Source organism: Heterodontus francisci, chromosome 1 (assembly GCF_036365525.1).
Source record: "Heterodontus francisci isolate sHetFra1 chromosome 1, sHetFra1.hap1, whole genome shotgun sequence".
Lineage (NCBI taxonomy): Eukaryota > Metazoa > Chordata > Chondrichthyes > Heterodontiformes > Heterodontidae > Heterodontus > Heterodontus francisci.
Window position 1 is genome coordinate 73,814,523 of NC_090371.1, and position 27,944 is coordinate 73,842,466.

General features: G+C 41.6%; 1 protein-coding gene across 1 annotated transcript in view; it reads right to left on the reverse strand.

Moving 5' to 3' along the window:
• Window positions 1–676: 676 nt before the first annotated feature.
• dcaf12 (DDB1 and CUL4 associated factor 12) overlaps window positions 677–27,944 on the reverse strand; it is a 158,787-nt gene continuing 131,519 nt past the window's right edge. The window contains exons 8-9 of the mRNA XM_068031735.1: window positions 17,940–18,127; window positions 677–1,378 (exon numbers count right to left, since the gene is read on the reverse strand). Of these exons, the coding sequence (XP_067887836.1) occupies window positions 1,220–1,378; window positions 17,940–18,127 (347 nt within the window). The 3' untranslated portion in view covers window positions 677–1,219. The remainder of the gene's footprint in view (window positions 1,379–17,939; window positions 18,128–27,944) is intronic.

Consider the following 27,944-nt stretch of genomic DNA (forward strand, 5'->3'; position numbering starts at 1 on the left):
TTCTTTTTCCCCGCTTCTGTAATTGCTTAAAACCTGCTACATCTCTAATTTTATCAGTTGACAAAAGGTCATCAACTTGAAACATTAATTCTTTCTCCCCAAATATCAAACCATTTTATTTTAGTTTGACGAGGGCATTGCCAAGTCTCAGATATTACCCACTTAAATGCACCAAAAACTCAGTCAAGACATGAATTTCACACTCTAATCTATAAAATTCCTTTCTCACCAAGATTTTTATCAATTATACTATTTCAGTAACAAATGCGCGAAAAAAATCTTGAATTTCCAATAGGGGCTGTACCAGTATTTGGTGGAGATTTTTTTTTTTAAATAGGGACAGCCATTGCAAGGAAAATGGTCCCAAATATTTCTGTGCACTAAAGGCTAAATTGTACCACTGCTAATTTTATACAAAATAAAATTGTGTCTTTAAATTAACAGCTGTTCAAAGAGCAGTTATTAACCAGTACATAAACTGGAATAGCTGCAACCAATAATAATTATTCTTGATACCATTGTGCTATTTTAACTTGGTCCCCTTACCATTCAATAGCCCTCTTGTTACCAAAACATCAATCAACTGTCACCATTTGCTATTCATTCAAAGCACAGAAGTAAATTCCATCATAAACATGTGCTTAACACTTTGAAGTTATAATATAAAAATGTACAATTTTCATTCATACAGCTTTATTAATAAATTATGAATTTCTTTGGGCATCATTAAGCCTGTACTGCAAAACATTCAACATTTCGTTACAAGTAGAATTACAAGCCCATTAGAAACATGGACTAAAAAACATTAACATATTTCGATATATGTGAAGGTAATGCATCACTCCTGCACAGAATCAGTTAATTTTTTTTTGTATTTAATTGACACAAAGTACCTTTAGACACATTACACCCCTCCAAACTTTCACAGAAAATCTGGTAGCGGTCACGCAATAATTAAAGGACCCTATCTCACTATCAGTAGTGAACCAGTTTTAATCTACATACATATTCAGTAAGAAACTTAGGTCAAGAAGGAAATGGAAACATACTGAGAAGCACTGCCGCAAATTAAAAGAAATAAAAGACAGCCATACAGTTGAAACAAAAAAATATTGTGTATTTCACACAATATTTAAAACACTGGATGGATTACTGTAATGTGAAAACCCAAGAGATAAAATGCAACAGATCTGCAAATACAGTACATGACAAGGGGTTATTAGCTCCATAGGCCTGCATAATTTCCATGAAGACCTGAAGGCAGCGGACCCCCTGCAACGAAGAGCTTTGTTCCAGAGGAGTCGTAACAATGCGTATAGACTGCATTCGGGAAATGGTCGATGTCTGAAAAGTAATTCCTCCATGTTTCATCGTGATTCTGTGAGTATGTAAAATAAATACATGAGTCAAAATTAAAAGTGCAATGAAAAAACTATTCATCAATTGTATAAAAGGTAAATTACTGAAAGCTAATTAACAGCAACATTACAGTTACATTACAAAGAACAAAATGAAAGAAATAAAGAGAAATGCAGTTTTGTTCCTTCAGTAGCCCAGAAATAAAGTAACTATCTCTGAACCATATAGCGCATGAAAATGTCAATTTCAGTATCTGGTCTGTGCTGAATTAGGTGTGCTCAGCCAGAGAAGGGGTAGGTACTATAGTACCCCTCATTGACAGAAGGGAAAAAATATTCAGCCAGGATTCTCTCTCCTGATCATTCTGTTCAAATTGTGTGGGGACACTGGGAGAGGGCAGAATCTGACTTAGCTGTGATGGCCTTCATATTCAGTGCTAAGGTTTACAATATACTCTGGCCAATTATATGAGGCACTGGATGTCAACTGTTGTTCATGAAACCGTACACAAATAAGGGAGCCACCCCTCGAAATGGAAAGAACAGCAGAGAGAGATTTTTTTTAAATTGTATTAACAGCACATAAAGTTTGTTTTATATCCATTAACCTTTTGTGAAATGGCTGAAGATACTTTGAACACACTGATAGGAGCAATGGACTAGTTGTATTCCGATTGCAAGGACAACAGCAGAAATTTGAAAATGCTGAACTGTACAGAAATCAACTTGAAGTCTTCTGCTTGGCCCTACAACCAGTATATATAGAACGCAGGTGGAGTTTGTGTTAAAAATCCTATGTGTTTCAGCACAAAACACATTAAAATGCACTTCAGATTAGATATCCCCAGCAAAATTTATATAATTCTGTAATATACCTCACCCCTAACTGATTAGTTAACACAAAACATTTAATTTTTATCCTCTTCAAAACAAGGATCTGTCATTACCGGATATAAAACAAGAGGCAAACTGCAGTTGTTTAAAAGCAATGACTGTATATTTTAATCAGACTTTTGTAACATTTTCCCACTCCGTCGTGATTTATATCTACCAGCAAGTTATCTTTTATGTAGCTGCAATTTCGCCAAATACTGAATCTAAAACACAAGCAATTCCCAGAAAGCCAAGCAACACTACTAACAAAACAGTACACAAGGGGAGTATAGTTAAAGGGGTTCTTGCCATTACTAAAACAAAACAAAGCTGATGGTAGAACCAAGTAGTTTCAGCATGCCAATGAAGATAACATTATTTGGGAATACCAATGAAACTTTTAAGGAACTACTGTAGAGCAAACGTTACTATAATTTTGAATACAAACACCAAGAGTGCAATTGGGCTGTATGAGGAATTGAAAGATAATGTGGGAGTTAACCCTGTTACATACAAGCAACAATACTGGCTTCAGAGAGAGCTGCTGCAATTAGACATACAGCAGTCTGCTATCAACTCTGTTGTCTGTTATGGGTGCAACAGGATTACTTATGTAGGTTACCTCTGCTAATCAATAAGAACAAAGAGCATAAATTTTTTTAAAAAGTGATCAATTTATGCAAAACATTGGTTAGGCCACAGTTAAGAGTACTGCGAGCAGTTTTTAGCACTCCTTTACAAAAAGGACGTTAGTGCCAACTTGAAGGTAGATTGTAGCTTTACCATAAGTAGATCAGGCTCTCCTCAACTATAATTTCTAAGGGGACTATTTCCACAGGAAAAGGCCAAGTGGAGATTTAATAAGTGTTTTAAAAGTTATGAAGGATTTTGAGTGAGTAAGCAAAGACAACGATGATGGATCATCAATTTAAAATTGTCACTAAGAGTGGAGAGGAAGGGAGCTAGAGGTTTTTTTGCACAAAAGGTTTTGGAGCAGGAAATGTTTTGGCACAGGGAGTGGTTGAAGCTGGGACCACTGTACCTTTTAAGGGAAAATTGGATAAATCTTTAAAGCACAGGAACATAAAAGATTGTGGAGAGAAAGTGGAGCAACAGGATTAGTTCTAGATTGCTCCAGTAAAGAGCCGGTATAGACATGTGAACTGAATGGTCTCTTTCTATGCGGTAAAATTCTTTGGTTCGAACCAATGTTTTCATGAGCCGATTTATATATATATTTGAATTATGATTTATTTATTATCACTTGTCCTTATTTTATATTTGTTAAATTTTCTAAAAAGATTACATTGGAAACAGAAGCCAGCACCTTTTTTTGTCCTCCTCTCCAACATTTTTCTCCCATTCACTCCTCTCCTGAAGGCAGATTTTGTGGGGGTTACTTCAAATACACCAATTACTTTCCAGCACCACACCCACTTGACTAAAATGACTAAGTGCCAGTTAGCTACTGTACAGTGGGGGTAGGGGGAGGAGTAATATAATAAAGCCTGATCTCATCCTCACCGGACATTCATGCACGCACACCGTGCAGTTATCACTGAATAGTGATCAGCAGAATGTTTCCTCCTTACCCCAAGGATGTTCAGGACAACTGTAATATCCTTATATAAAATGTAAGTTCTGAAGAAGGGTCACTGACCCGAAACGTTAACTCTGCTTCTCTCTCCACAGATGTTGCCAGACCTGCTGAGTATTTCCAGCATTTCTTGTTTTTATTTCAGATTTCCAGCATCCGCAGTATTTTGCTTTTATATTATTGTAATATCCTTATAGTAGCCCTGGCTGATTGACTAACTTAGCACGGACCCGAGACATTCCTATCTCTGTATGGCTACAGGAGCTATGGTTTAGCCACTGGCCTTAAATCGTAAATAGTGAAAGGCTTCATTTATAGCTTACTGGGTAAACACTAATCCAATACAAGTTTCTGAAGTCTCTCCCTGGTACCATTCTAGTAACTCTTCAAGGCCTTGAGGATCCTTCTAACTAATTTTTAAAGCCAGTTTGCTATCCTCCCATGAATTCCACACCCCTTAATCGTCTTTGGTAATCTCCTACAAGGTTCTTATCAAAACTGTTTCCTGAAGTCAACGTTCACATGTTTCCCCATTTACCATTTCTGTTACCTCCTCAAAGAATTTTATGAGGGCTATGAAGCACATTTACCCCTTTTGAAATCTGTGCTGGTTACTTCTATTTTCTCTATCTAGATAATTTGTAATTTTGTCCTTAAATGATTCAAATTTTCCCAAACACAGATAAGTTAGCTTGTAATTAGTTTAGATAGTTTAGAGATACAGCACTGAAACAGGCCCTTCGGCCCACCAAGTCTGTGCCGACCATCAACCACCCATTTATACTAATCCTACACTAATCCCATATTCCTACTACATCCCCACTTGTCCCTATATTTCCCTACCACCTACCTATACTAGGGGCAATTTATAATGGCCAATTTACCTACCAATCTGCAAGTCTTTTGGCTTACCCAGGTTAGTTCTTTTTCCTTTTCAAAATATGGGTACTACTTTGGCCACACTCTTGACCTTGAGCACACCTCCATGTTCAGTACAGCCCTGAAATATAATTTCCTCCCTCACAATTCTTGCATGTATCTTGTTGGGCCCTGGAGTTTTGTCCTCCTTTAGCCTACCTAATTAATCTAAAATTTTGCTTTTATCCATCACATTCTAACTATTCTGCTCTTAACATCTTCAGGATACACCTCTCTAATAACTGCTTTAGTAAAGTCAAACGCCTTTGCCATTTTTGATTATTTACAAATTGATACTTCGCTCCTCTTATACGAACATACGAATTAGGAGCGAGTAGGCCACTCAGCCCTTCGAGCCTGCTCTGCCATTCAATAAGTTCATGGCTGAACTGATTACTCCACATTTCCACCTACCCCCAATAACCTTCCACTCCCTTGCTCATCAAGAATCTATCTACCTCTGCTGTAAAAATATTCAAAGACTCTGCTTCCACCGCCTTTTGAGGAAGAGAATTCCAAAAACTCACGTCCCTCAGAGAAAAAATTTCTCCTCATCTGTCTTAAATTGGCGACCCCTTATTTTTAAACAGTGACCCCGAGTTCCAGATTCTCCCACAAGGGGAAACATCCTTTCCACAACCACCCTGTCAAGACCCCTCAAGATCTTATATGTTTCAATCAAGTCGCCTCTTACCCATCTAAATTCCAGCAGATACAAGCCTTGCTTGTCCAATCCTTCTTCGTAAGACAGCCCGTCCATTCCAGGCATTAGTCTAGTAAACTTTCTTTGTACTGCCTCCATCGCATTTACATCCTTCCTTAAATAAGGAAACCAGTACTGTACACAGTACTCCAGATGTGGTCTCACCAATGCCCTGTATAGCTGAAGCATAACCTCCCTACTTTTGTATTCAATTCCCCTCGCAATAAACAATAACATTCTATTACCTTTCCTAATTATGTGCTGTACCTGCATACTAACTTTTTGTGATTCATTCACTCGGATACCCAGATCCCACTGCATCTCAGAGCTCTGCAATCTTTCACCATTTAGACAATATGCTTCTTTTTTATTCTTCCTGCCAAAATGGACAATTTCACATTTTCCCACATTGTACTCCATTTGCCAGGTCTTTGCCCACTCACTTAACCTATCCATATCCCTTTGTATCCCCCTTATGTCCTCTTCACAAGTTAATTTCCTACCTATCTTTGTGTCAACAACAAATTTAGCAACCATACCTTTGGTCCCTTCATCCAAGACATTTATATAAATTGTAAAAAGTTGAGGCCCCAGCACAGATCTCTGTGGCACACCACTTGTTACATCTTGCCAACCAGAAAATGACCTATTTATGCCTACTCTCTGTTTCCTGTTAGCTAGCTAATCTTCTATCCATGCCAATATGTTACCCCCTACACCATGAGTTTTAATTTTCTGCAATAACCTTTGATGTGGCACCTTATCAAATGCCTTCCGGAAATCCAAGTACAATACATCCACCAGTTCCCCTTTATCCACAGCACATGTAACTCCCTCAAAGAACACCAATAAGAACAGTTAAACATGATTTCCCTTTCACAAAACCATGTTGACTCTGCCTGATTACCGTGAAGTTTTCTAAATGCCCTTCTACAACTTATTTAATAATAGCTTCTAACATTTTCCCTAAGACAGATATTAAGCTAACTGGCCTGTAGTTTCCTACTTTCTGTCTCCCTCCCTTTTTGAATAAATGAGTTATATTCGCTATTTTCCAATCTAACGGAACCTTCCCCAATTCTAGGGAAGTTTAGAAAATTAAAACTAATGCATCAACTATCTCACCAGCCACTTCTTTTAACACCTTAGGATGAAGTCCATCAGGACCCGGGGACTTGTCAGCCCGCAGCTCCAACAATTTGTTCAGTAGCACTTCCCTGGAGTTTGTAATTTTCTTGAGTCCCTCCTTACCTTCCATTTCCTGACTTACAGCTAATACTGGGATGTTACTTGTATCCTTAATAGCGAAGACCGATGTAAAATATCTGTTCAATTCATCTACCATCTCCTTATTATCCATTATTAATTCCCCAGTTACTATAGGACCAACGCTCACTTTGTTAACTCTTTTTAAAATATCTATTGTAACTCTTACTATCTGTCTTTATTTCCAGCTAGCTTTCTCTCGTACTCTAATTTTACCTTCCTAATCAAAATAAAAATAGGCAAGTCATGCTGCTGCTGTACAGAACTTTAGTTAGGCCACACTTAGAATATTGCGTGCAATTCTGGTCGCCACACTACCAGAAGGACGTGGAGGCTTTGGAGAGGGTACAGAAGAGGTTTACCAGGATGTTGCCTGGTCTGGAGGGCATTAGCTATGAGGAGAGGTTGGATAAACTCGGATTGTTTTCACTGGAACGACGGAGGCGGAGGGGCGACATGATAGAGGTTTACAAAGTTATGAGTGGCATGGACAGAGTGGATAGTCAGAAGCTTTTTCCCAGGGTGGAAGAGTCAGTTACTAGGGGACATAGGTTTAAGGTGCGAGGGGCAAAGTTTAGAGGGGACGTGCGAGGCAAGTTCCTCACAGAGGGTGGCGAGTGCCTGGAACTTGCTGCCGGGGGAGGTGGTGGAAGCAGGCACCATAGAGACGTTTAAGAGGCATCTTGACAAATACATGAATAGGATGGGAATAGAGGGATACGGACCCCGGAAGTGCAGAAGGTTTTAGTTTAGGCAGGCATCAAGATCGGCGCAGGCTTGGAGGGCCGAATGGCCTGTTCCTGTGCTGTACTGTTCTTTGATACTATCTTTAACTGTTTTAGTTAATCATGGATGGCAGGTCCCACCCTTGGAATTTTTCTTTCTCGTTGAAATGTATCTGTTCTGTGTATTCTGAAATATCCCCTTAAATGTTTGCCACTGCATCTCTATTGACCTATCCCTGATTTGCCAGTTCACTTTAGCTAGATCTGTTTTCATGCCCTATAATTGTCCTTATTAAGTTTAAAATACTAGTCTTGGACCGACTCTTCTCTCCCTCAAACGGAATGTAGTTAATCATATGATTGCTGCTACCTAGGGGCGTCTTAACTAGGAGGCCATTAATTAATCCTATCGTGTTGCACAATACCAGGTCTAGTATAGCCTGCTCTCTGGTTGGCTCCAGAACGTATTATTCCAGGAAATTATCCCAAAAACATTCTATGTACTCCTCATCGAGGCTACCTCTGGCCATCTGATTTTTCCAGTCTATATGTAGGTTAAAATCCCCCATAATTATTGTTGTACCTTTCTGATAAGCTACCATTATTTCTTCCTTTATACCCCATCCTACAGTGTGGTTAATGTTAGGTGGCCTGTACTCCCACAAGTAACTTCTAGCCTTTATGATTTCCCATCTCTACCCAAACTGCTTCTACATCCTGGTCTCCTGAACTTAGGTCATCCCTCTCTATTGCGCTAATACCATCATTACTTAACAGAGCTACCCCTCCACCTTTTCCTCACTTCCTGTCCTTCCTAAATGCCATGTACCCTTCAATATTCAGATCCCAATCAACGTCCTCCATTTTATTCAATTATTTATTTTATTTTCCTTTTTTTAAATATATTTTATAAAGTTTACCACTAGTTCCTTTACCTTTTTAAACGTTAGGATTAGAATGGACTTTAATCACTTACCAGGTACTCACCAAACAGGTAGCTTCTTCCCAAACCAATCATCTACCTGCTTGCCTGTGATGTTTGATTTAAAGCAAATTAAATTAAAATAAATTAAAAGCTTACCTGTATACTCACCCTGGCGGCTCTGTTTCCCTGCTCTCACAGTTGATTGTGACGTCACATTGATGTCACTTTTCGATTTTTCCCTGCTTCGCTTCTGCTGCTCAGGGGACCTTCTATGCCTCTGACAACTCTTTTTACTCATCAGCCTCTTCAATTTTATAATCTAAATATCAGCAGCCTCCTGAAACTTCTAATGGCATATGCTTACTCCGCACCTTTATAATTTCTTATGTACATCTCTGTGCCAATTTTTCCTTCCACCTCATATTAGATAGCTCGCTCATCCTTCTAAAGCCTGCCCTAATCCAATCTGCTATTCCAATTTTTATACTGACTTTTCACTTTCAAGTTGAAGATGAAACTTGATCACACTGTGGTCACTCCCAAGACAAACACATACAGGTCATTAGCCTGATTGAATTCATTACTCATGACCAGATCTCGTAACAACTCTGCCCATGCAGGCAAGGAGTCCTGTACTCATTTTAGGAATTCCATTGTGTTTTTCCTCCATTTATTTCTTCTTTGCCCAATTGATGTGGATAATTTAAAAAATCGCCCAGAGCTAAAATGTTATTAGTCCGACTCCTCTCTCTAATCTGAGTGCAGATTTCTTCTTTCACTTGCTTCCTACAATTTGAAGCCTGGAAGAAGCGGAGCATGTTGTGTTGGTCTGCGTAGTGTTGAATTTCATTGACCTTCTGCACCCACCACTTATTCTTGATGACACGGACCTTTCTCTGAGCTTCGGATTGGAATAGTAAATATTCTTCTTGTTTCTGCTGTGAATATACCAACTTTGACATATAAAAGAAAGCTTGGTATTTCCGATCGAGAAGTTTGCATATTTTCTTTATCATTCTCGTCCAACCAGTCTTGGTTCCTGCGAAATTCAAACCTAATGATCTGGGTACATGTCTCTTGGACTGCAGATCTGATCTTGTCCCAAAGCCCTTCCACACCAACATCATTGGTCGGGAAAAAAGTTGCACCTGGAATTGTTCTCCGGTTTTTATATTCTGGAGAGTATGGATGTTAAATCTACTCCTGGATTTGAGGATTTTTGGTGTCTGGGTGCCATGCGTATGCTCATGGTGGAGCGTACACATCTGTGATCTGTCCAGCAGTCATTTGCACCCCGCATGGCTGAGGTGATGTGCGTATCCTTCCCATCAATGACTTAGTCCAGGAGGTGCTGATGGTTGGATCGGAAATGTTTACACATTGTCTTGTATTTATCTTTCTGACAAAAGTGTGTTTGTGATAGTGATCCCATGTGCAGTGCACTTGGTGAGGAGGAGACTGCTGACATTTGATTTCCCCACTCCTCCTTTCCCGACGGCACCCTTTCAGACTGTGTAGTCACATCTGACTCTGGCACTAAAATCTCCTAGTCGAATCACTTTGTCTTGTTTTGGGATGGCGACCAGTACATAATTTTGGTTTCGTTAGGAGAATCGAGAATGGGAGCAGAGCACTGATGATTGTGGCCCATTGGTTGCCACTAAGCTGAAGGTCATGAACCATTCATTAATGCTAATTGGAAGTTTTGCAAATATATTTGCAATTCTATTTTTGATAGCAAACCCAACTCTGAATATGACCATCCTCCTCTGGCTTTCCCTTCCAGAAGAATGTTCTCATCCTCCTCCTTCCTCTCGAAGTTGGCCTTCTGCAGATGGCTGGGTTTCACCGAGGGCAGTAACATCCATGTTACATCTCCCAAGCTCCCGAGAAACTATGGCAGTTCTCCTTTCAGGGCATTCACTGTTTTGATTGATGATAGAAGTATTCGCATTCCAGGTACAGAAATTAATGCTTTTATTTGGCTGGTGTGTTTTCGATCGCAAGGATGGTAGTCCCATCGGGTGTGGTTCCCCAGTCAGGACAACTTGGCACAGCGTATGTTTGAGACATGTTTTCTAGCCCCCTTCCTCAAGTGAGGTGAGCAGAGGGGATCCTAAAAAAAGGGCTGCTTAGTCATAGATACTGATAACGGGGAGCTATTTCTGTGCCAACTCCAAGAGCTCAGCAACCATCAGGCATCCACGCCTACATGCAGATTTGTAACCAGAGACCTCCAAGTTCACAGCCCCATCTCCAACCCCACTTGTCTGTTACCATAGGGCCTTTCAGTATCCCTGGCAGAAGACTGCATGTATCATTTTGTAACATGAAGTCAGTACGCAGTTGACATCTGCACCAACTTGATGGGTCAGCAATCTTTACCCAGTGGCATGGCAAGGCATGACGATTGGAGAGTGTCAATCCCACTGCAGCCTTTATTTGCATTCATGGCCATTGATGTGCACACATAGAACCATAGAAAGTTTAAGACACAGAAAGAGGCCACTTGGCCCATCATGTCTGTGCCAGCTGAAAAACGATCCACCCATTCTAATTCCACCTTCCAGCATTTTGTCCGTAGTCCTACAGATGCATATCTAGACTCCTTTTGAATGAGTTGAAGGTTTCTGCCTCAACTACCCTTTCAGGCAGTGAGTTCCAGACCCCCACCACCCTCTGGGTGAAAACATTTTTCCTCATCTCCCCTCTAAGTTTTCTACCAATCACTTTAAATCTATGTCCCCTCGTCACTGACCTCTCAGCAGTGAAATGAGGAAGCACTTTTTTCACTTTCTGCACCAAGTCCTGCTCACCCATCACCCCTGCGCTCTTTGACCTATAACTGGCTTCCACTCCACGAACATCTCAATTTCAACTTAAAAGGCCTCACCCCTCCCTGTCTCATATCTCCTCCAGCTTTACAATCCTCCAAGAACTCCATGTTTCTTTATCTCTGGACCCATGTGCAACCCCCTACTCCCTTTACCCAACAACTGGCAGCCATGCCTTCAGCTGTCCAGGCCCAAAGCTCGACAATTCTCTCCCTAAACCTCTCCATCTCTTTTAGGCATCTCCTTTAAGGTGCTCCTTAAAACTTAACTCTTTGAACCAAGCTTTTAGGCATATTTCTTAATATCTCCTTTGGTTCTATACCAATTTTGGTCTTGCTCCTGTGAAGCACCGGGGTAAGTTTGCCACATTGAAGGCACTATATAAATGCCAGTTGTTGTTGTAGTTGGCGATCTAGATCACGGAAGTAGAAAGAGCTCAATGAATCCCAAGAAATCTCTTGACAACATGCAGAGTGTGGAGACCCAGTGTAATGGGAACTGAGTATTCCTCGGGTACCAAGCGGTGAAAAACCAACACCTTGTTTGCTTCAGTTTCTCAGACAGTTTCGTCAGTTTGCTTTCAAGTCTAAGTAACAGAGCTTCAAATCTTACAAAAAAATCAACAAGCTTTATTACTAAGGTCAAGACCCAATAACCAGCAGGCTACAGGATTTCACAACCAAACAGTAACTGTTCCAAACCATTCTAGCACGTGACTGCACACTGCATAAAAGATATCCACCACAGTGGATAGAAGATTTAATCATAATCAAATTTCTTCTCAATTTTCTAATTTCACTACATAGTTCTGTACATGCATTGCACGAACAAAAAACGACTCAGGAAGTTACTTAATACAATGGTTATCTCACCTATGAAGAGAATATATGCAACACATGGGATAGGAAGTAATATACTGGCATGGATTGACGACTGGTTAACAGGCAGAAAACAGAGGGGGAATAAAGGGGTCGTTCTTGCGTTGGCAGACTGTGACTAGGGGGGTACCGCAAGGATCAGTACTTGGGCCCCAGCTGTTCACAATATTATATCAATGATTTGGATGTGGGGACCAAATGTAATATTTCCAAATTTGCGGATGACACAAAACTAGGTGGGAATGTGTGTTGTGAGGAAGATGCAAAGTGGCTTCAAGGGGATTTGGACAGACTTGGTGAGTGGGCAGGAACGTGGCAGATGGAATATATTGTGGAAAAATGTGAGGTTATCCACTTTGGTAGGAGGAACAGATGTGCAGAGTATCTCTTAAATCATCAGTAAGTCACTGAAAGCTAACATGCAGGTGCAGCAAGCAATTAGGACGGCTAATGGTATGTAAGCCTTTACCGCAATAGGATTTGAGTAGCAAAAGCTTGCTTCAATTGTACAGAACCTTGGTTAGACCACACCTGGAGAACTGTGTGCAGTTTTGGTCCCCTTACGTTAGGAAGGATAATACTGCCATAGAGAGCACGCAACAAAGGTTCACCAGACTTGTTCCCGGGATGGCAGGACTGGCCTATGAAGAGAGATTGGGGAAACTAGGCCTGTTTTCTCTCGAGTTTTGAAGAATGAGGGGTGATCTCATTGAAACCTACAAAATACTTAAAGGGATAGACAGGGTAGATGTAGGTAAGATGTTTCCCCTGGTTGGGGAGTCTAGAACCAGGGGACACAATTTCAAAATAAGGGGGAAGCCACTTAGGGCAGAGATGAGGAGAAATTTCTTTACTCAGAGGGTTGTGAATCTTTGGAATTCTCTACCACAGAGGGCTGTGGAAGCTCAGTCATTGAGAACGCTTAAAGCAGAGACTGACAGATTTCTAAATACCAATGACATAAAGGGATATGAGGATTGTGTGGGAAAAAGGCACTGAAGTGGATGATCAGCCACGATTGTATTGAAAGGCAGATCAGGCTTGATGGGTTGAATGGCCTACTCCTGCTCCTATGTTCATAACTTAGTTACTCATGAGTTATATAGGCTCTTTACTCGCGGACTAAATACAGTATTCAAGTTGTTGTGTATGTAAAAATGCAAAAAACAGAACTTCAGTACCTCAATTTCAGAACTCAAAACTATAGAAACATGTAAATTGTTTGGCCCTATGAAATGATGAATGCAACCATTGTAGCATCAAAAGACTCAGTGAACATTTTACATTTGGCCTGAATAAAGAATTTTAAAAGCATGAGTTAAGCAAGATACAGTCTACTGCTGATAATTCATAATTGCTTTTTGCACTATAACAATTTGCATGATCAGATAATTTGAAACAAACTATAAATTTATAGCAAACTGTGAATCAACTGTAATAGACTGGATTCTATATTTAAATCCAACCACCTTTTCAATTGGACACTAAATGTTATTGTTTCTTGCAAGCAATAAGACAGCAACTATTCTATCACTGCGAACTGTTCCCGTTAAGAAGTGTTAAGGAAAGCCCGAAATCCACGAAAAGCACATAAAAGTCCAAGATCATTCCGCCTATCAAAACTCACTCTTCTAGTTCATTACTGTTGCCATAATCTCTCTCATTTTATATTATATTGTATGTTATTTGTCTTTTTAATGGTGCTGTCACACAGTCTGGACATTAAAACTTGCATGTATTACTCCCAAATCCCTTTCTAAGTCTTGCTGTGCTATATTTAATTCCATTCATAACATACTTATGAGACAAATTTTTTCCTATCTATATATCAGTACTAATACTTCACATTATTCATGAATGTTAAATTACATTTGCCTTGTATCTATGAAACATCAGAACTAATATAGAACCTTTTGGAAATTTGCTGCATTCCATGTTTCTACTTCTCTACTTATTTTGTCATCAGCTCATTTCACCACTATACAGTAGGTCTTGGTATCCAGATTGGAAGACAAAAACAAGACTAGTTGCTGACATGTGTCAGATTCCCTCAATACTACACCTTCTTCCTCCTTTCCCAGTGAGACAATTTTTAATACATTATTGAGATTATTGGGATAATGTCAACTTTTACTGTCCATCTCCAGCTGCCCTAAAGATGGTGGCGGCCCTTTTTGAACTGTTGCAAAGGTGCTCCCATAATGGTAGGTAGGGAGTTCCAAGATTTTAAGAACATTAGAAAAAGAAGTGGACCATATGGCTGCTCCACCATTCAATACAATTGTGATTGATCATCTAAATCAACTCCACTTTCCCACTCACTCCCCATATCCCTTGATTCCGAGAGATCAAAAGTCTATCTATCCGAGTCTTGAACATATTCAATGATCTATTCAATGAGCATCTACAATCCTCTGGGGTAGAGAAATCCAAAGATTCACAACCCTCTGTGTGAAGAAATTTCTCATTTGACCCAGCATCAGTGATTACAGTTCAAAAGGATGATGCACACATTTGTGAAGTGTTCTATACTTTTTGTGTCAGCCTTGACCCAGTGATAGTACCCTCACTTTGGAATCAAATAATTGTGGCTTCAAGCCCCACTTCAGAGACTTAAGCAGTGCTGCACTGTTGGAGATGCCATGCTTCAGATGAGATGTTGCACAGAGGCTCCATCTATCCTCAAATGGACATAAAAGATTCCAATACACTAATCGACGAACAGCAATAGAGTTCTCCTGGTGTATTGGCTAATATCTACGAATATTATGAAAGCAAATTATCTGATGAATCACACTGCTGTTTGTGGGATCTTTCTGTCCACTGCATTTCCCTTCAACAGTGACTACATTTCAAAACTACTTCAGTGGCTGTAAAGCACTTTGGGACGTTCTAAGGTCACGAGGATACAGGTTCTGCTGAGGGAATATGAGCAGCTAGGGGCTAAATTAAAAAGCAGAACCAAAAAGGTAATAATCTCTGGATTACTATCTGAGCCATGAGCAAACTGACACAGGGTCAATAAGATTAAAGAGGTAAATGCGTGCTGAAAGATTGGTGTGGGAGAAATGGGTTCGAATTCATGGGACATTGGCACCAGCACTGGGGAAGGAGGGAGCTGTTCCGATGGGATGGGCTCCACCTAAAACATGCTGGGACCAGAGTCCTGGCGAATCGCATAACTAGGGCTGTAGATAGGACTTTAAATTAAATAGTTGGGGGGAGGGTTCAGTTGCATGGAAAATTAGGAAATCAAAGTTGAGAAGGTAGGAGCGCAGGTTAGTGATAAGGCTGATTGTTACCAGAAAATAGAAGGAAGGGACAGAACGTGTGAACGTCATATTGCACCAAGAAATCGTACAACAGTAGGGAAATTTGATAACAGAACAAACTTAAAGGCTTTGTATGTGAATGCATGCAGCATTCGGAATAAAATAAATGAGTTAACAGCGCGAATAGAGACGAATAGGTATGATTTAGTGGCGATTACTGAGACGTGGTTGCAGGGAAACCAGGTTTGGGAATTGAATATCCAAGGTTACTCAGTATTTCGGAAGGATAGGCAGGAAGGAAAAGGAGGTGGTGTAGCTTTGTTAGTAAAGGAAGAGAACAGTGCTGTAGTGAGAAATAATATAGGCAGTGGAGATCAAGATATAGAATCAGTCTGGGTAGAAATAAGAAATAGCAAGGGAAAGAATACCCTGGTGGGAGTAATCTATAGGTCCCCAAATAGTAGCTCCCGCAGTGGGGCACAGTATAAACCAGGAAATACTGGGGGCTTGTAAGAAAGGTACGGCAATAATCATGGGTGATTTTAATATGCATATAGACTAGATTAATCAAATTGGCAAGGGGAGCCTCGAAGGAGAGTTCATTGAATGTATTAGAAATTGTTTTTTGGAACAATATGTTGTGGAACCAACCTGGGAGCAGGCAATTCTAGATTTGGTATTGTGTAATGAGGTGGGATTGATTAATGATCTCCTAGTTAAGGATCCTCTAGGGAAGAGTGATCATAGCATGCTAGAATTTCAAATTCAGTGAGGGCGAGAAACTGGAGTCCCACACTAGCGTTCTGGAGTTAAACAAAGGTAATTACATAAGCACGAGGCCAGATTTGGCCCTAGTGGACTGGGCAGGAAGACTAAAAGGTCGGACAGTTGATGAGCAGTGGCAGATGTTTAAGGAGATATTCAATTCCTCCCAACTAAAATATATTCCAGAGAGGAAGAAAGATTCTAAGAGGGGGAAAAACATCCATGGCTAAGCAAGGAAGTTAAGGATAACAAAGACAAAAACTACAGCATACCATATTGCAAAGGCCAGTGGCAGGCTGGAAGATTGGAAAACTTTTAAAGATCAACAAAGAGTTACTAAAAAAAAATAATAAAAAGAGCAAAGGTAAATTATGAAAGAAAACTAGCGCAAAATATAAAAACGGATAGCAAAAGCTTCTATAAGTATATAAAAGGGAAGAGAGTAGCTAAAGTGAATATTGATCCTTTGGAGGATGAGACAGGGGAGTTAATGGGGGGTAATACAAATGGCGGAGACACTAAATCAGTATTTTGCTTCAGTTTTCACAGTGGAGGACACTAGTACCATCTCAATAGTAACAAGAAATGCAGAGGTTATAGAAAGGGAGGAACTTAGAACAATCATCGCCAGATAAAAACTACTGAGCAAACTACTGGGATGTACAGTTGCTGCAACTGTACAAGGCATTAGTGAGACCGCACCCGGAATACTGCATACAGTTTTGGTCCCCTTACTTAAGGACAGGTGCAGTTGCACTGGAGACAGTTCAGAGGAGGTTCACTAGATTGATTCCAGAGATGAGGGGTTTGTCTTATGAAGAAAGCTTGAGCAGTTTAGACCTTTAATCTCTAGAGTTTAGAAGAATGAAGGGAGATCTAATTGAGGTATATATGATTAAGGGGATTGACAAAGTAGATGTAGAGAGGATGTTTCCTCTTGTGGGGCAATCTAGAATGAGAGGTCATAATTTTAGGATAAGGCGTAGCAAATTTAAAACAGAGATGAGGAGAAATTACTTCTCTCAAAGGGTCATGAGTCGATGGAATTCACTACCCCAGAGTGCAGTGGATGCCGGGACATTGAGTAAATTTGAGGAGATAGACAGATTTTTAATTAGTAAAGGGTTGAAGGGTTATGGAGAACGGGTAGGAAAGTGGAGTTGAGGCCGAGATGAGATCAGACATGATAATATTAAATGGCGGAGCAGGCTTGAGGGGCTGAATTGCCTACTCCTGCTCCGAGGGCTTATGTTCTTGTGAAAGATGCTATACAATTGAAAATCCTTTCCTTCCATTTTCACAAGTACTCTTAGCTCACTTTTTTTAAATTAAAAAATCCAGTTTCTTATTCAGGTCCATGTTCTGCTTTGCATTTGTATTGTTAAAGTTGAATTATAAGGTTTTTATGTGAAAATTGTCAAAAGCTCTCTCAAATTCTAAATAAGCTAGATCATAGGGAATGACAATCTACTTCATCTAAAAAGTAAATGTCGATACAGCAGGATCTTCCTTCCCAAGTCTATGCTAGCTCTTTCTTATTAAATTACTGCCACATATTGATTCCTGCAGCTGACTCAGATTTAATGTTACCTATTATTCATATTTAGGTCAATGGTCCTATTGTTGCCCAGGTCATTTTTATCACCCTATTTAAATATTAGTACAGTCATTCATTCCCTCATCACTAGTTAGCAGATTTTCCACATGCTTCAAAAATCCCCTCTGGGTCGTTACCATGCTGACTTTAAAATCCTCGAGGATAATAGTTGCAGGATTGGGCACATCTTGCATTTAACTAAAGACATAAAAGCTCTCTCCAACTTACCAACCAACCCTTCCCGGTTGTTAATTTTAAAATTTCTTCACAAGACTTGAGTTTCTGCTTCTCACTGTAGTAGTTCGCTTGACACAGCCTTTCCATAAACTTCTGAGCTCTGATGTCATAGAAAAGCAGAGAACCTTGTCCAGTTCCAACTGTTATGATGTGTTCATAAAAACTTACAGATCGAATACCTGTTAAAAACAAACAATCTCTTTTACCACTAACAATCTCCTTTCAATGTTTAGTTTCAAGATGATTTAATTCATCTTCAATGGGAAATACCAAGCAATATTTCTTTCTTAATCTGTCTTGGGACGCAATTTACACCATCTCCTACCCCACCAAGATACAAAAGTCACTCTTTCTGGTGCAGTAGGATTGCTGTTGCTCACGTCTTTCAAGGTGTTAATTAATTTATCTCTAATGGGGTGCGGTTCTGTTTGGAATTTTATAATTAAGCTAGTCTATTTAAAAACGGGTCAAGCTTTATCAAGATACAAGCTACATGTTCATTACATTGAACACTGAATACTACTTTAAAAGATTCCATGGACTTTTTCTTCAAAAATTCATGGAAATGAAAACATTTGTGGCAGAGAACACTGAAATTAGATTCCAAGGACAATTAGTCTACAATGGTTAAGTAGAGATACAGATTAATTTCTTGCACCAAATGTATTTATATAATTTATCAGTAGCTCCAAATATATAAATAGAATCCCTCTCAGAGCTTGAACAAGTGCTATTGATTGTGTGAGCACAAACAGGAATACTGGCAGATGATCAGACTGTTAAAGTACTGGTCGGCATCCTTCCATCTACGAAAGATGATGGACATGCAGCAAATAATCCACTTAGGTGGGGTGTCTTCTCTTGGTGCACCTTTGCTGATGGCTGTGAAGGCCAATCCAAGGCTCTGCCACAAGTACTGCACGTGAAGCTGCCAAGTGACTGAGTTGTTTTTGATGTTAGCGCCTGTTGTCAAGCTGCTGTAGCAACTGGTCATCGTGGTAGTGCACACCAGTCTACAGAAGTGTCGCTATTTCCCTCTTTCGCCAGCTTAGAACTACCAGGTGCAGTAGTCGACATTTAGGGCCTTCACATCACGCTTGCAAGCATCCTTGAAGCGGAGCTTTGGGCGCCCCACTGGTTGTCTGGCCCCGACTACCTCACCATACAGAAGGTCCTTGGATATGTGATTCTCTTCCATTCTGGGGACGTGTCCCATCCACCACAGCCGCCTCTGTTTGATTACTGCCAATACACTTGGGAGCAATGCCTTTGAGGGGACTGTTGCGTTGGTGATTTTGTCCTGCCAGATCATACCCATAATGCACTGCAGACAGCAAAGATGGAAATTATGAACCACTACATCCAAGCTAACCACCTAACAATTTTCAGCTCGAGTCACCTGGTAAAAATCAGAAGCAGGACCCTTGGCTCATTTTATTTTCCCTCTCTTGTCTGTAGCACTGTCTGATCATATCATTTAACTGAACATAGAACAGTACAGCGCAGTACAGGCCCTTCGGCCCACGATGTTGTGCCGAACCTTTAACCTACTCTAAGATCAAACTACCTACATACCCTTCATACTACTATCATCCATGTACCTATCCAAGAGTCGCTTAAATGTCCCTAATTTATCTGATTCTACTACCACTGCTGGCAGTGCATTCCACGCACCCACCACTCGCTGTGTAAAGAACCTACCTCTGACATCTCCCCGAAACCTCCCTCCAATCACCTTAAAATTATGCCCCCTGGTAATAGCCCTTCCCGCCCTGGGAAAAAGTCTCTGGCTATCCACTCTATCTATGCCTCTCATCATCTTGTACCCCTCTATCAAGTCACCTCTCATCCTTCTTCGCTCCAATGAGAAAAGTCCTAGCTCCCTCAACCTTTCTTCATAAGACATGCCCTCCAGTCCAGGCAGCATCCTGGTAAATCACCTCTGCACCCTCTCTAAAGCTTCCACATCCTTCCTATAATGAGGCGACCAGAACTGAACACAATATTCCAAGTGTGGTCTAACCAGGGCTTTATAGAGCTGCAGCATAACCTCGCGGCTCTTAAACTCAATCCCCCTGTTAATGAAAGCCAACACACCATACGCTTTCTTAACAACCCTATCAACTTGGGTGGCAACTTTGAGCGATCTATGGACGTGGACCCCATGATCCCGCTGTTCCTCCACACTACCAAGAATCCTGTCTTTAAGCCTGTATTCTGCATTCGAATTCGACCTTCCAAAATGAATCACTTCACACTTTTCCAGGTTGAACTCCATCTGCCACTTCTCAGCCCAGCTCTGCATCCTGTCAATGTCCCACTGCAACCTACAACAGCATTCCACACTATCCACAACTCCAACAACCTTCGTGTCATCGGCAAACTTGCTAACCTAGCCTTCCACTTCCTCACCCAAGTCATTTATAAAAATCACAAAGAGCAGTGTTCCCAGAACAGATCCCTGCGGAACACCACTGGTCACCGAGCTCCAGGCTGAATACTTTCCATCTGCTACCACCCTCTGTCTTCTATGGGCCAGCCAATTCTGTATCCAGACAGCCAACTTTCTCTGTATCCCATGCCGCCTTACTTTCTGAATGAGTCTACCATGGGGAACCTTATCAAACGCCTTGCTAAAATCCATATACACCACATCCACTGCTCTTCCTTCATCAACGTGTTTTGTCACATCTTCAAAGAATTCAATAAGGCTTGTGAGGCATAACCTGCCCCTCACAAAGTCATGCTGACTGTCTCTAATCAAACTATGCTTTTCCAAATAATCATAAATCCTGTCTCTCAGAATCCTCTCCAATAATTTGCCCACTACCGACGTAAGACTGACTGGTCTATAATTCCCAGGGTTATCCCTATTCCCTTTCTTGAACAAGGGAATAACATTTGCCACCCTTCAATCATCTGGTACTACTCCAGTGGACAGTGAGGACGCAAAGATCATCGCCAAAGGCGCGGCAATCTCTTCCCTCGCTTCCCGTAATATCCTTGGGTATATCCCGTCTGGCCCCGGGGACTTATCTGTCCTGTCTTTCAAAATTTCCAGCACATACTCCCTCTTAGCATCAACCTTTTACCTCCCTCCCTATTCCTTTTGAAACATCTAAACCCCGGAACATCCAACATCCATTCCTGCCCGTGATATCCAAGTCTCCGTAATGGCCACAACATCGTAGCTCCAAGTACTGATCCATGCTCTAAGTTCATCAATAACAATAACATATATTGTTATTCAAACATGGGACTATCCTGACCTTTGTGGCTCAGTACTATGAACAATTTATCCACTGAACTATCTCAGTCCAATATAAATAGTTTATATTAAACATGCATTCAGGACAATTTCTTTAACTGTTAGAATTGCAGTGGCAACGCAGGTGGATAAGGTAGTCAAGAAGGCATACGGCATGCTTGCCTTCATCGGTCGGGGCATAGAGTATAAAAATTGGCAAGTCATGTTGCAGCTGTACAGAACCTTAGTTAGGCCAGACTTAGAATATTGCGTGCAATTCTGGTCGCCACACTACCAGACGGACGTGGAGGCTTTGGAGGGTACAGAGGAGGTTTACCAGGATGTTGCCTGGTCTGGAGGGCATTAGCTATGAGGAGAGGTTGGAAAAACTCGGATTGTTTTCACTGGAACGATGGAGGTGGAGGGGCGACATGATAGAGGTTTATAAAGTTATGAGCGGCATGGACAGAGTGGATAGTCAGAAGCTTTTTCCAGGGTGGAAGAGTCAGTTACTAGGGGACATAGGTTTAAGGTGCAAGGGGCAAAGATGAGGGGATGTGAGAGGCAAGTTTTTTTTTTTTTTTACACAGAGGGTAGTGAGTGCCTGGAACTTGCTGCCAGGGGAGGTGGTGGAAGCAGATACCATAGCGACGTTTAAGAGACATCTTGACAAATATATGAATAGGAAGGGAATAGAGGGATATGGGCCCCGGAAGTGCAGGTGTTAGTTTAGGCAGGCATCAAGATTGGCGCAGGCTTGGAGGGCCGAATGGCCTGTTCCTGTGCTGTACTGTTCTTTGTTTATATTTATGATTTATTCAGTAAGGAAATTTCAAAAATTTTATTGCTTATTCCACTCAAAGAAAAACTATTCTACAACACAAGATGTCCAATCTCCAGAAGCTGAAAAGTTAATATCACTAAATCATTCTTTTGCCTATTCTGAAGTGTTAAATGTACTGAACTAAGTACTGCACAGCTTGAAACTAGAAATTGTGCATTTTTACCAGCCTGCATATTTCTGATGGCTTTAAGAGATTGACTAGAAACTTGCTGATGTTCCTGATTATTGACCTGGTAAACAAGCCTTCAGCAGATCAATTGCCCATACAGTATAATGAAGCAGGACCAGATATCTGTGGAAAAGCAGTATGGCCAAAACAAAATAGAACACAGGCGCTATAAGTGAATGGATGTGTGAAGGAATACTTCCTGCAATTCTAAGGAAGCTGCCTTGATCAGCAAGTCTGATCACTTTAACCTTAAACTTTCCTCAAAAAAAAAACATCCATAGGGTATCAAAAGTGAAATACTACGCGTTAGAAACCGGAAATAAAAATAAAGTGCTGGAAATATTCAGCAGGTCAGGCACTGTCTGTGGAGAGAAAAACAGAGCTAACATTTCAAGACATTGACCGTTTGTCAGAACTGGCAAAGATTACAGATGCGATAGCTTTTAAGCAAGTACAGAGGTAGGAAAGGGGCAGGGTGTAAAGAACAAAAGGGAAGGTCTATGATAGGGTTGCAGGAGTGATTTAAAAAAAAAATATATATATATATTATTCATTCCAGGGATGAGAGCATTGCTGGGAAGGCCCGCATTTGTTGCGCATCCCCCAATTGCCCTCGAGGTGGTGGTGGTGAACTGCCATCTTGAAATGCTGCAGTCCATCTGGTATAGGTACACCCACAGTACTATTAAGAAAGGAGTTCCAGGAATTCCACCAAGCGACAGCAAAAGAGCGCCGATATAGTTCCACACAGTTCAAAGATGGCTCACTAGGCTGATTCTTGGGATGAGGGGTTTGTCTTATGAGGAAAGGTTGAGCAGGTTGGGCCTAACTTTAATTGGAATTGAGAAGATTGAGAGGTGACCTAGTTGAAACACAAGATTCTGAGGGGGCTAGACAGGGTAGATACTGAGAGGATGTTTCCCCTCATGGGGGAGTCCAGAACTAGGGGTCACAGTTTCAAATTAAGAGGTCTCCCATTTAAGACGGAGAGGAGGAATTTCTTCTCTCAAGAGGGGCATTAATGTTTGGAATTCTCCTCCCCAGCAATTAGTGGATGCTGGGTCATTGAATATATCCAAGGCTGAGTTAGACAGATTTTTGTTTGATGAGGAAGTCAAGGGTTATGGGGGGCAGGAAGAAAAGTGGAGTTAAGACCACAATCAGATCAGCCATGATCTTATAGAATGGCAGAGGAGGCAAAAGGGGGTGAATGGTCTATTACTCCTCCTATTTCTTATGTTATGTTGTCAGGATGCTGTGTGGCTTGGAGGGGAACTTGGAGATGGTGGTTTTCCCATGCATCTGCTGCCCTGGTCCTTCTCGGTGCTAGAGGTCATGGGTTTGGAAGGTGCTGTTGAAGAAGCCTTGTTGAATTGCTGTAGCGTATTTTGTAGATGGAACACACTGCTGCCACTTTGCACTGGTAGTGAGGGAGTGAATGTTTAAGGGAGTGGATGGGGTGCCAATCAAGCAGGCTGCACTGTCCTGGATGGTGTCCAGTTTCTTGAGTGCTGTTGGAGCTGCACTCATCCAGGTAAGTGAAGAGTATCCCATCTTACTGCTGACTTATGTCTTGTAGATGGCAGACAGACGTCAGGGAGTCAGCAGCTGAGTTAGTCGCCACAGAATTCCCAGCCTTTGACCTGCTCTTGTCGCCACAGTATTTATATGGCTGCCTCAGTTCAGTTTCTGGTCAATGGTAACCCCCAGGATGTTGATGGTGAGGGATTCAGCAATGGTAATGCTGTTGAATGTCAAGGCAAGATGGTCAGACTCTCTTTTGTTGGAGATTGTCATTGCTGGCACCAGTGTGGCACAACTGTTACTTGCCATTTATCAGCCCAAGACAGAATGTCGTCCGGTCTTGCTACATGCAGGCACAGACAGCTTCAGTATCTGAGGAGTCATGATTGGTGCTGAACAAGTGCAATCATCAGCGAACTTCCCCACTTCTGAACTTATGATGGAGGGAAGGTCATTGATGAAGCAGCTGAAGATATTTGGGCCCAGGACACTACCCTGAGGAACTCCTGCAGTCATGTCCTGTGGCTGAGACGATTTGCCTCCAACAGCCACAACCATCTTTCTTTGTGCGAGTTATCACTCCAGCCACTGGAGAGTTTTCCCGATTCCCACTGACTTGAGTTTTGCGAGGGCTCCTCGAAATCACACTCTGTCAAATACTGCTTAATGTTAAGGACAGTCACTCTCACTTCACCTAACAAAAAGGATAATGGGACAAGGCAAAAGTGTGTGGCAATGGGACAAGAAAAAAAGATGCCTCTAGAGCGTAAATGGCAACAAAACCATAATAATCACCTGCTTTTCCAATAAAATGGGAGCAGTGGTTATAATCTGAAATTGAGCATAAAAGGGTGTAAGTTACCTAACTGAAAGATACGGGGCTGATCCTTGAGCTTCCATTGAACTTCAGTGGAACAGTGTAGCACAGAGGTCAGAATGGGGCCAAGAATTAAAATGACAATTGACTGGAAGCTCCGTCACATTTCCAGACTGAATGGAGGTGTTCAGCAAAGTGATCACCTAGTCAGTGTTATTTACAGCACAGGAGGAGGCCATTCAGCCCATCGAGTCCATGCTGGATCTCCACAGAGCTATACGGTCAGTCCCACTCCCCAGCTCGACCCCCGTAGCCCTGTAAGTCTATTTCTCTCAAGTGGCCATCCAACTTCCTCTTGAAGTCAGTGATTGCCTCCGCTTCCAACAAACTTGTGGGTGCGTTCCTGTATTTGAACTCCCCAATGCACAGGAGATCACATCATGAGCAACGTACAATAAATTGAATGAAGTACAAGCAAATCACTGTTTCATGTGGGAGGAGTGTTTGGGGCTCTGGATGGTGGGGTGGTGGTGAAAGGGTAGATGCTGCATCCTCTGCACTTGCACGGGAAGGGGAGAGGGTGATTGAAGAGTGGATCACAATGTCGCAGAGGGAATAGTCTCTTCAGAATGCTGAAAAGGGGAGGGGAAGATATGTTTGGTGATGGAATTGCACTGGAGGTGACAAAAAATGATCCATTGAGTCTGGAGGCTGGAAGGTGGGGACAAGCAATACCCCATCATGGTTCTGGGAGGAAGGAGGGAGGACAGCAGTACGGGACATGCGACGGACACGGACAAGGGTTCTGCCAACCACAGTGCAGGGGCGGTCTCGGTTGAGGAAAATTGAAGATATATCGGAAGCACTGGTACAGAAGGTGGCATCGTCAGGACATGTCACGGAGACAGAGAAACTGGAAGAATGAAATAGAGTCCATACAGGAGGTGGGGTGGGAGGAAGTGTAACCAAGTTAGCTATGGGAATCAGTTGGCTTAGAACAGATGCATGTTTCATGTATCCCATGAAAAGGGTGACACAGTTAAGACCCATGCAGGTTTCCTTAGCATAACTTTTTATTTGGAGGAAGTGAGTGGAGTCAGATAAGTAGTTCTTCAATGCAAGAACAAGTTCAGCCAAGGTGAGGATGCTGAATGGGGACTGGTTGGACCTCTGTTCAAGCAAGAAATGGAAGGTCCCCACAGGCTGTCCTGGTGGTGGATGAGGTTGTAGAGGGACTGGATGCCCATGGTGAAAAGCAGACAATTGGGGCCAGCACACTGGAACTGTTAAAGTGGCAGAGGGAGTTGTAGGTTCCTTGCCTTTGCACTAAAAGCCATTACATCTCTAATCTCTGTCAGACCTGAAGAAAAGTTACCCACCTGAAACGCAAATCTGTTCCTCTCTCCACAAATGCTGCCTGACCTGCTGAGTATTTCCAACATTTACTGTTTTGATCTATTTGATATCAGGCTCGAATTGGAGCAAATGACTGCTGATTACTTCTGTACTACAGTACTTGGTGAGAAAAAAACGTGCATCTGAAAATAAGATGGAATGACTGACTAAGTAAAGTATCTACTTTATGATTATGTCTCTGAATAGAATATCAAGAGACGTAGTTCAAAATATCTTTATAAAAGGATTTTTGGCTCAATGAGGAAGTATCTTTTTATTCACTCAGAGGATGTAGACATTGCTGGCAAGGCCAGTATTTACTGTCCATTTCTGTCTATTTCATCCTGCAGCTGCTACTTCAGGTTGCTGGCTGGGCTGACACCAGCAGGTGGTGCTTTACAAATGGGGAAGAAGCAAGGTTTGATTACTGATCTGTGCTAAGTTTGTCACCACAGCCAAGATGGTAGTTTTAGCATCCTAGGACATGGGAATAGAAAAATTCAATATGGTTCTGCTCCAGAGAAGAATGCATAGCTGTGGAAGCAAACAGAAAGGTAGAAACTCCTTGCAGTACTACAATAACATAACAGTCAAAGAAAGAAGAAAACCATTAAAGATACTAGCCGACTTGAAATTGAGGATAAGCACAAAATACTAACTATAAGTGATTACTTCCCCAAAATAATCAAAAGGGAAGACACGTGCAACAGGCTCTTCCTAAAACAGATAACCAAGGCTGATAAATGAAATAAATTTTTGGCAGGATAAAAAAGAAAGAGGGATGAGGTCCTGCAGGCTGATTTTAGGGAGCTAGGAAGGAGACCAGCAAGCATGACCTCAAAGATAGTAATCTCCAGATTATTCCTGATACCATCCACTATTGAGTATAGAAACAGGAGGATAGAATGTGTGGCTGGAGAGATGGTGCAGGAGGGTGGGCTTTAGATTCCTAGGGCTATGTGACCAGTTCTGGGGGTGGTCAGACCTATACAGCCCAGATGCGTTGCACCTCAAAAGAGCCGGGACCCATGTCCTCACAGGGTGGGTTGCTCATTCTGCTGGGGAGAGTTTAACCTAATTTGGCAGGGGGATGGAAACCAGGATCTAGCATTAGAAAGGAGAAACAGGTGCATAAAGGATTGAGAGAGACAGACAGAACTATGGTAGAAATAGTAAGGTATTAGGTGGGGTCAGAGGGAAAGAAAAGACTTGCATTTAGATAGCACTTTTCATGACCACAGAATGCCCCAAAGCGCTTTACAGCCAATGAAGTACTCGAAGTGTATACACTGTTGTAATGTAGGAAGCGTGGCAGCCCCCAATTTTCTCACAATAAACTCCCACAAACACAAATGGGATAATGACCACCAACTAGTGGGAAAGACGGAAGGTAACAAATTTGCAGAGAAATTACAGAGAGATGCAAAAACTACAGAGGAGTGACAATGGGGCCTTCGATTCTCCCAACATCGACTGGGACAGTAATAGTGTAAAAGGCAGAGGAGGAAGCGTTTAAGTGTTGTCAGGAGAATTTCCTGATCAGTATGTTGCTGGCTTTGGTTGCCCGATCTTTCCCCTTTGTGGGAATGCACTCCGACTGTGCCCAAACCATCTTATCTTGAAATGCAACTCATTGTTCCATTGATCAGTATGTTGCCAGCCCAACAAGGAAGGAGGCGTTGTTGGATCTGGTTCTGAGAAATGAGGTGGGTCAAGCAGATCAAGCGTCAGTAGGGGATCATAGTATTATAAGGTTTAGGTTAGTTATGGAAAAGGAAAAATCTGGATTAAAAATAATTAGGGAGGACCATCTTCAGTGGGATATCAGACCTGCCCCAGGTAAACTGGAATCAAAGATCGGAAAGCAAAACTATAATGGAACAATGGGTTGCATTTAAAGATAAGATGGTTTGGGCACAGTCGAGGTGCATTCCCACAAAGGTAGGGCAACCAAGGCCATAACTCCCTGATGACAAGACAGAGACAGAGAGAGAGAGACA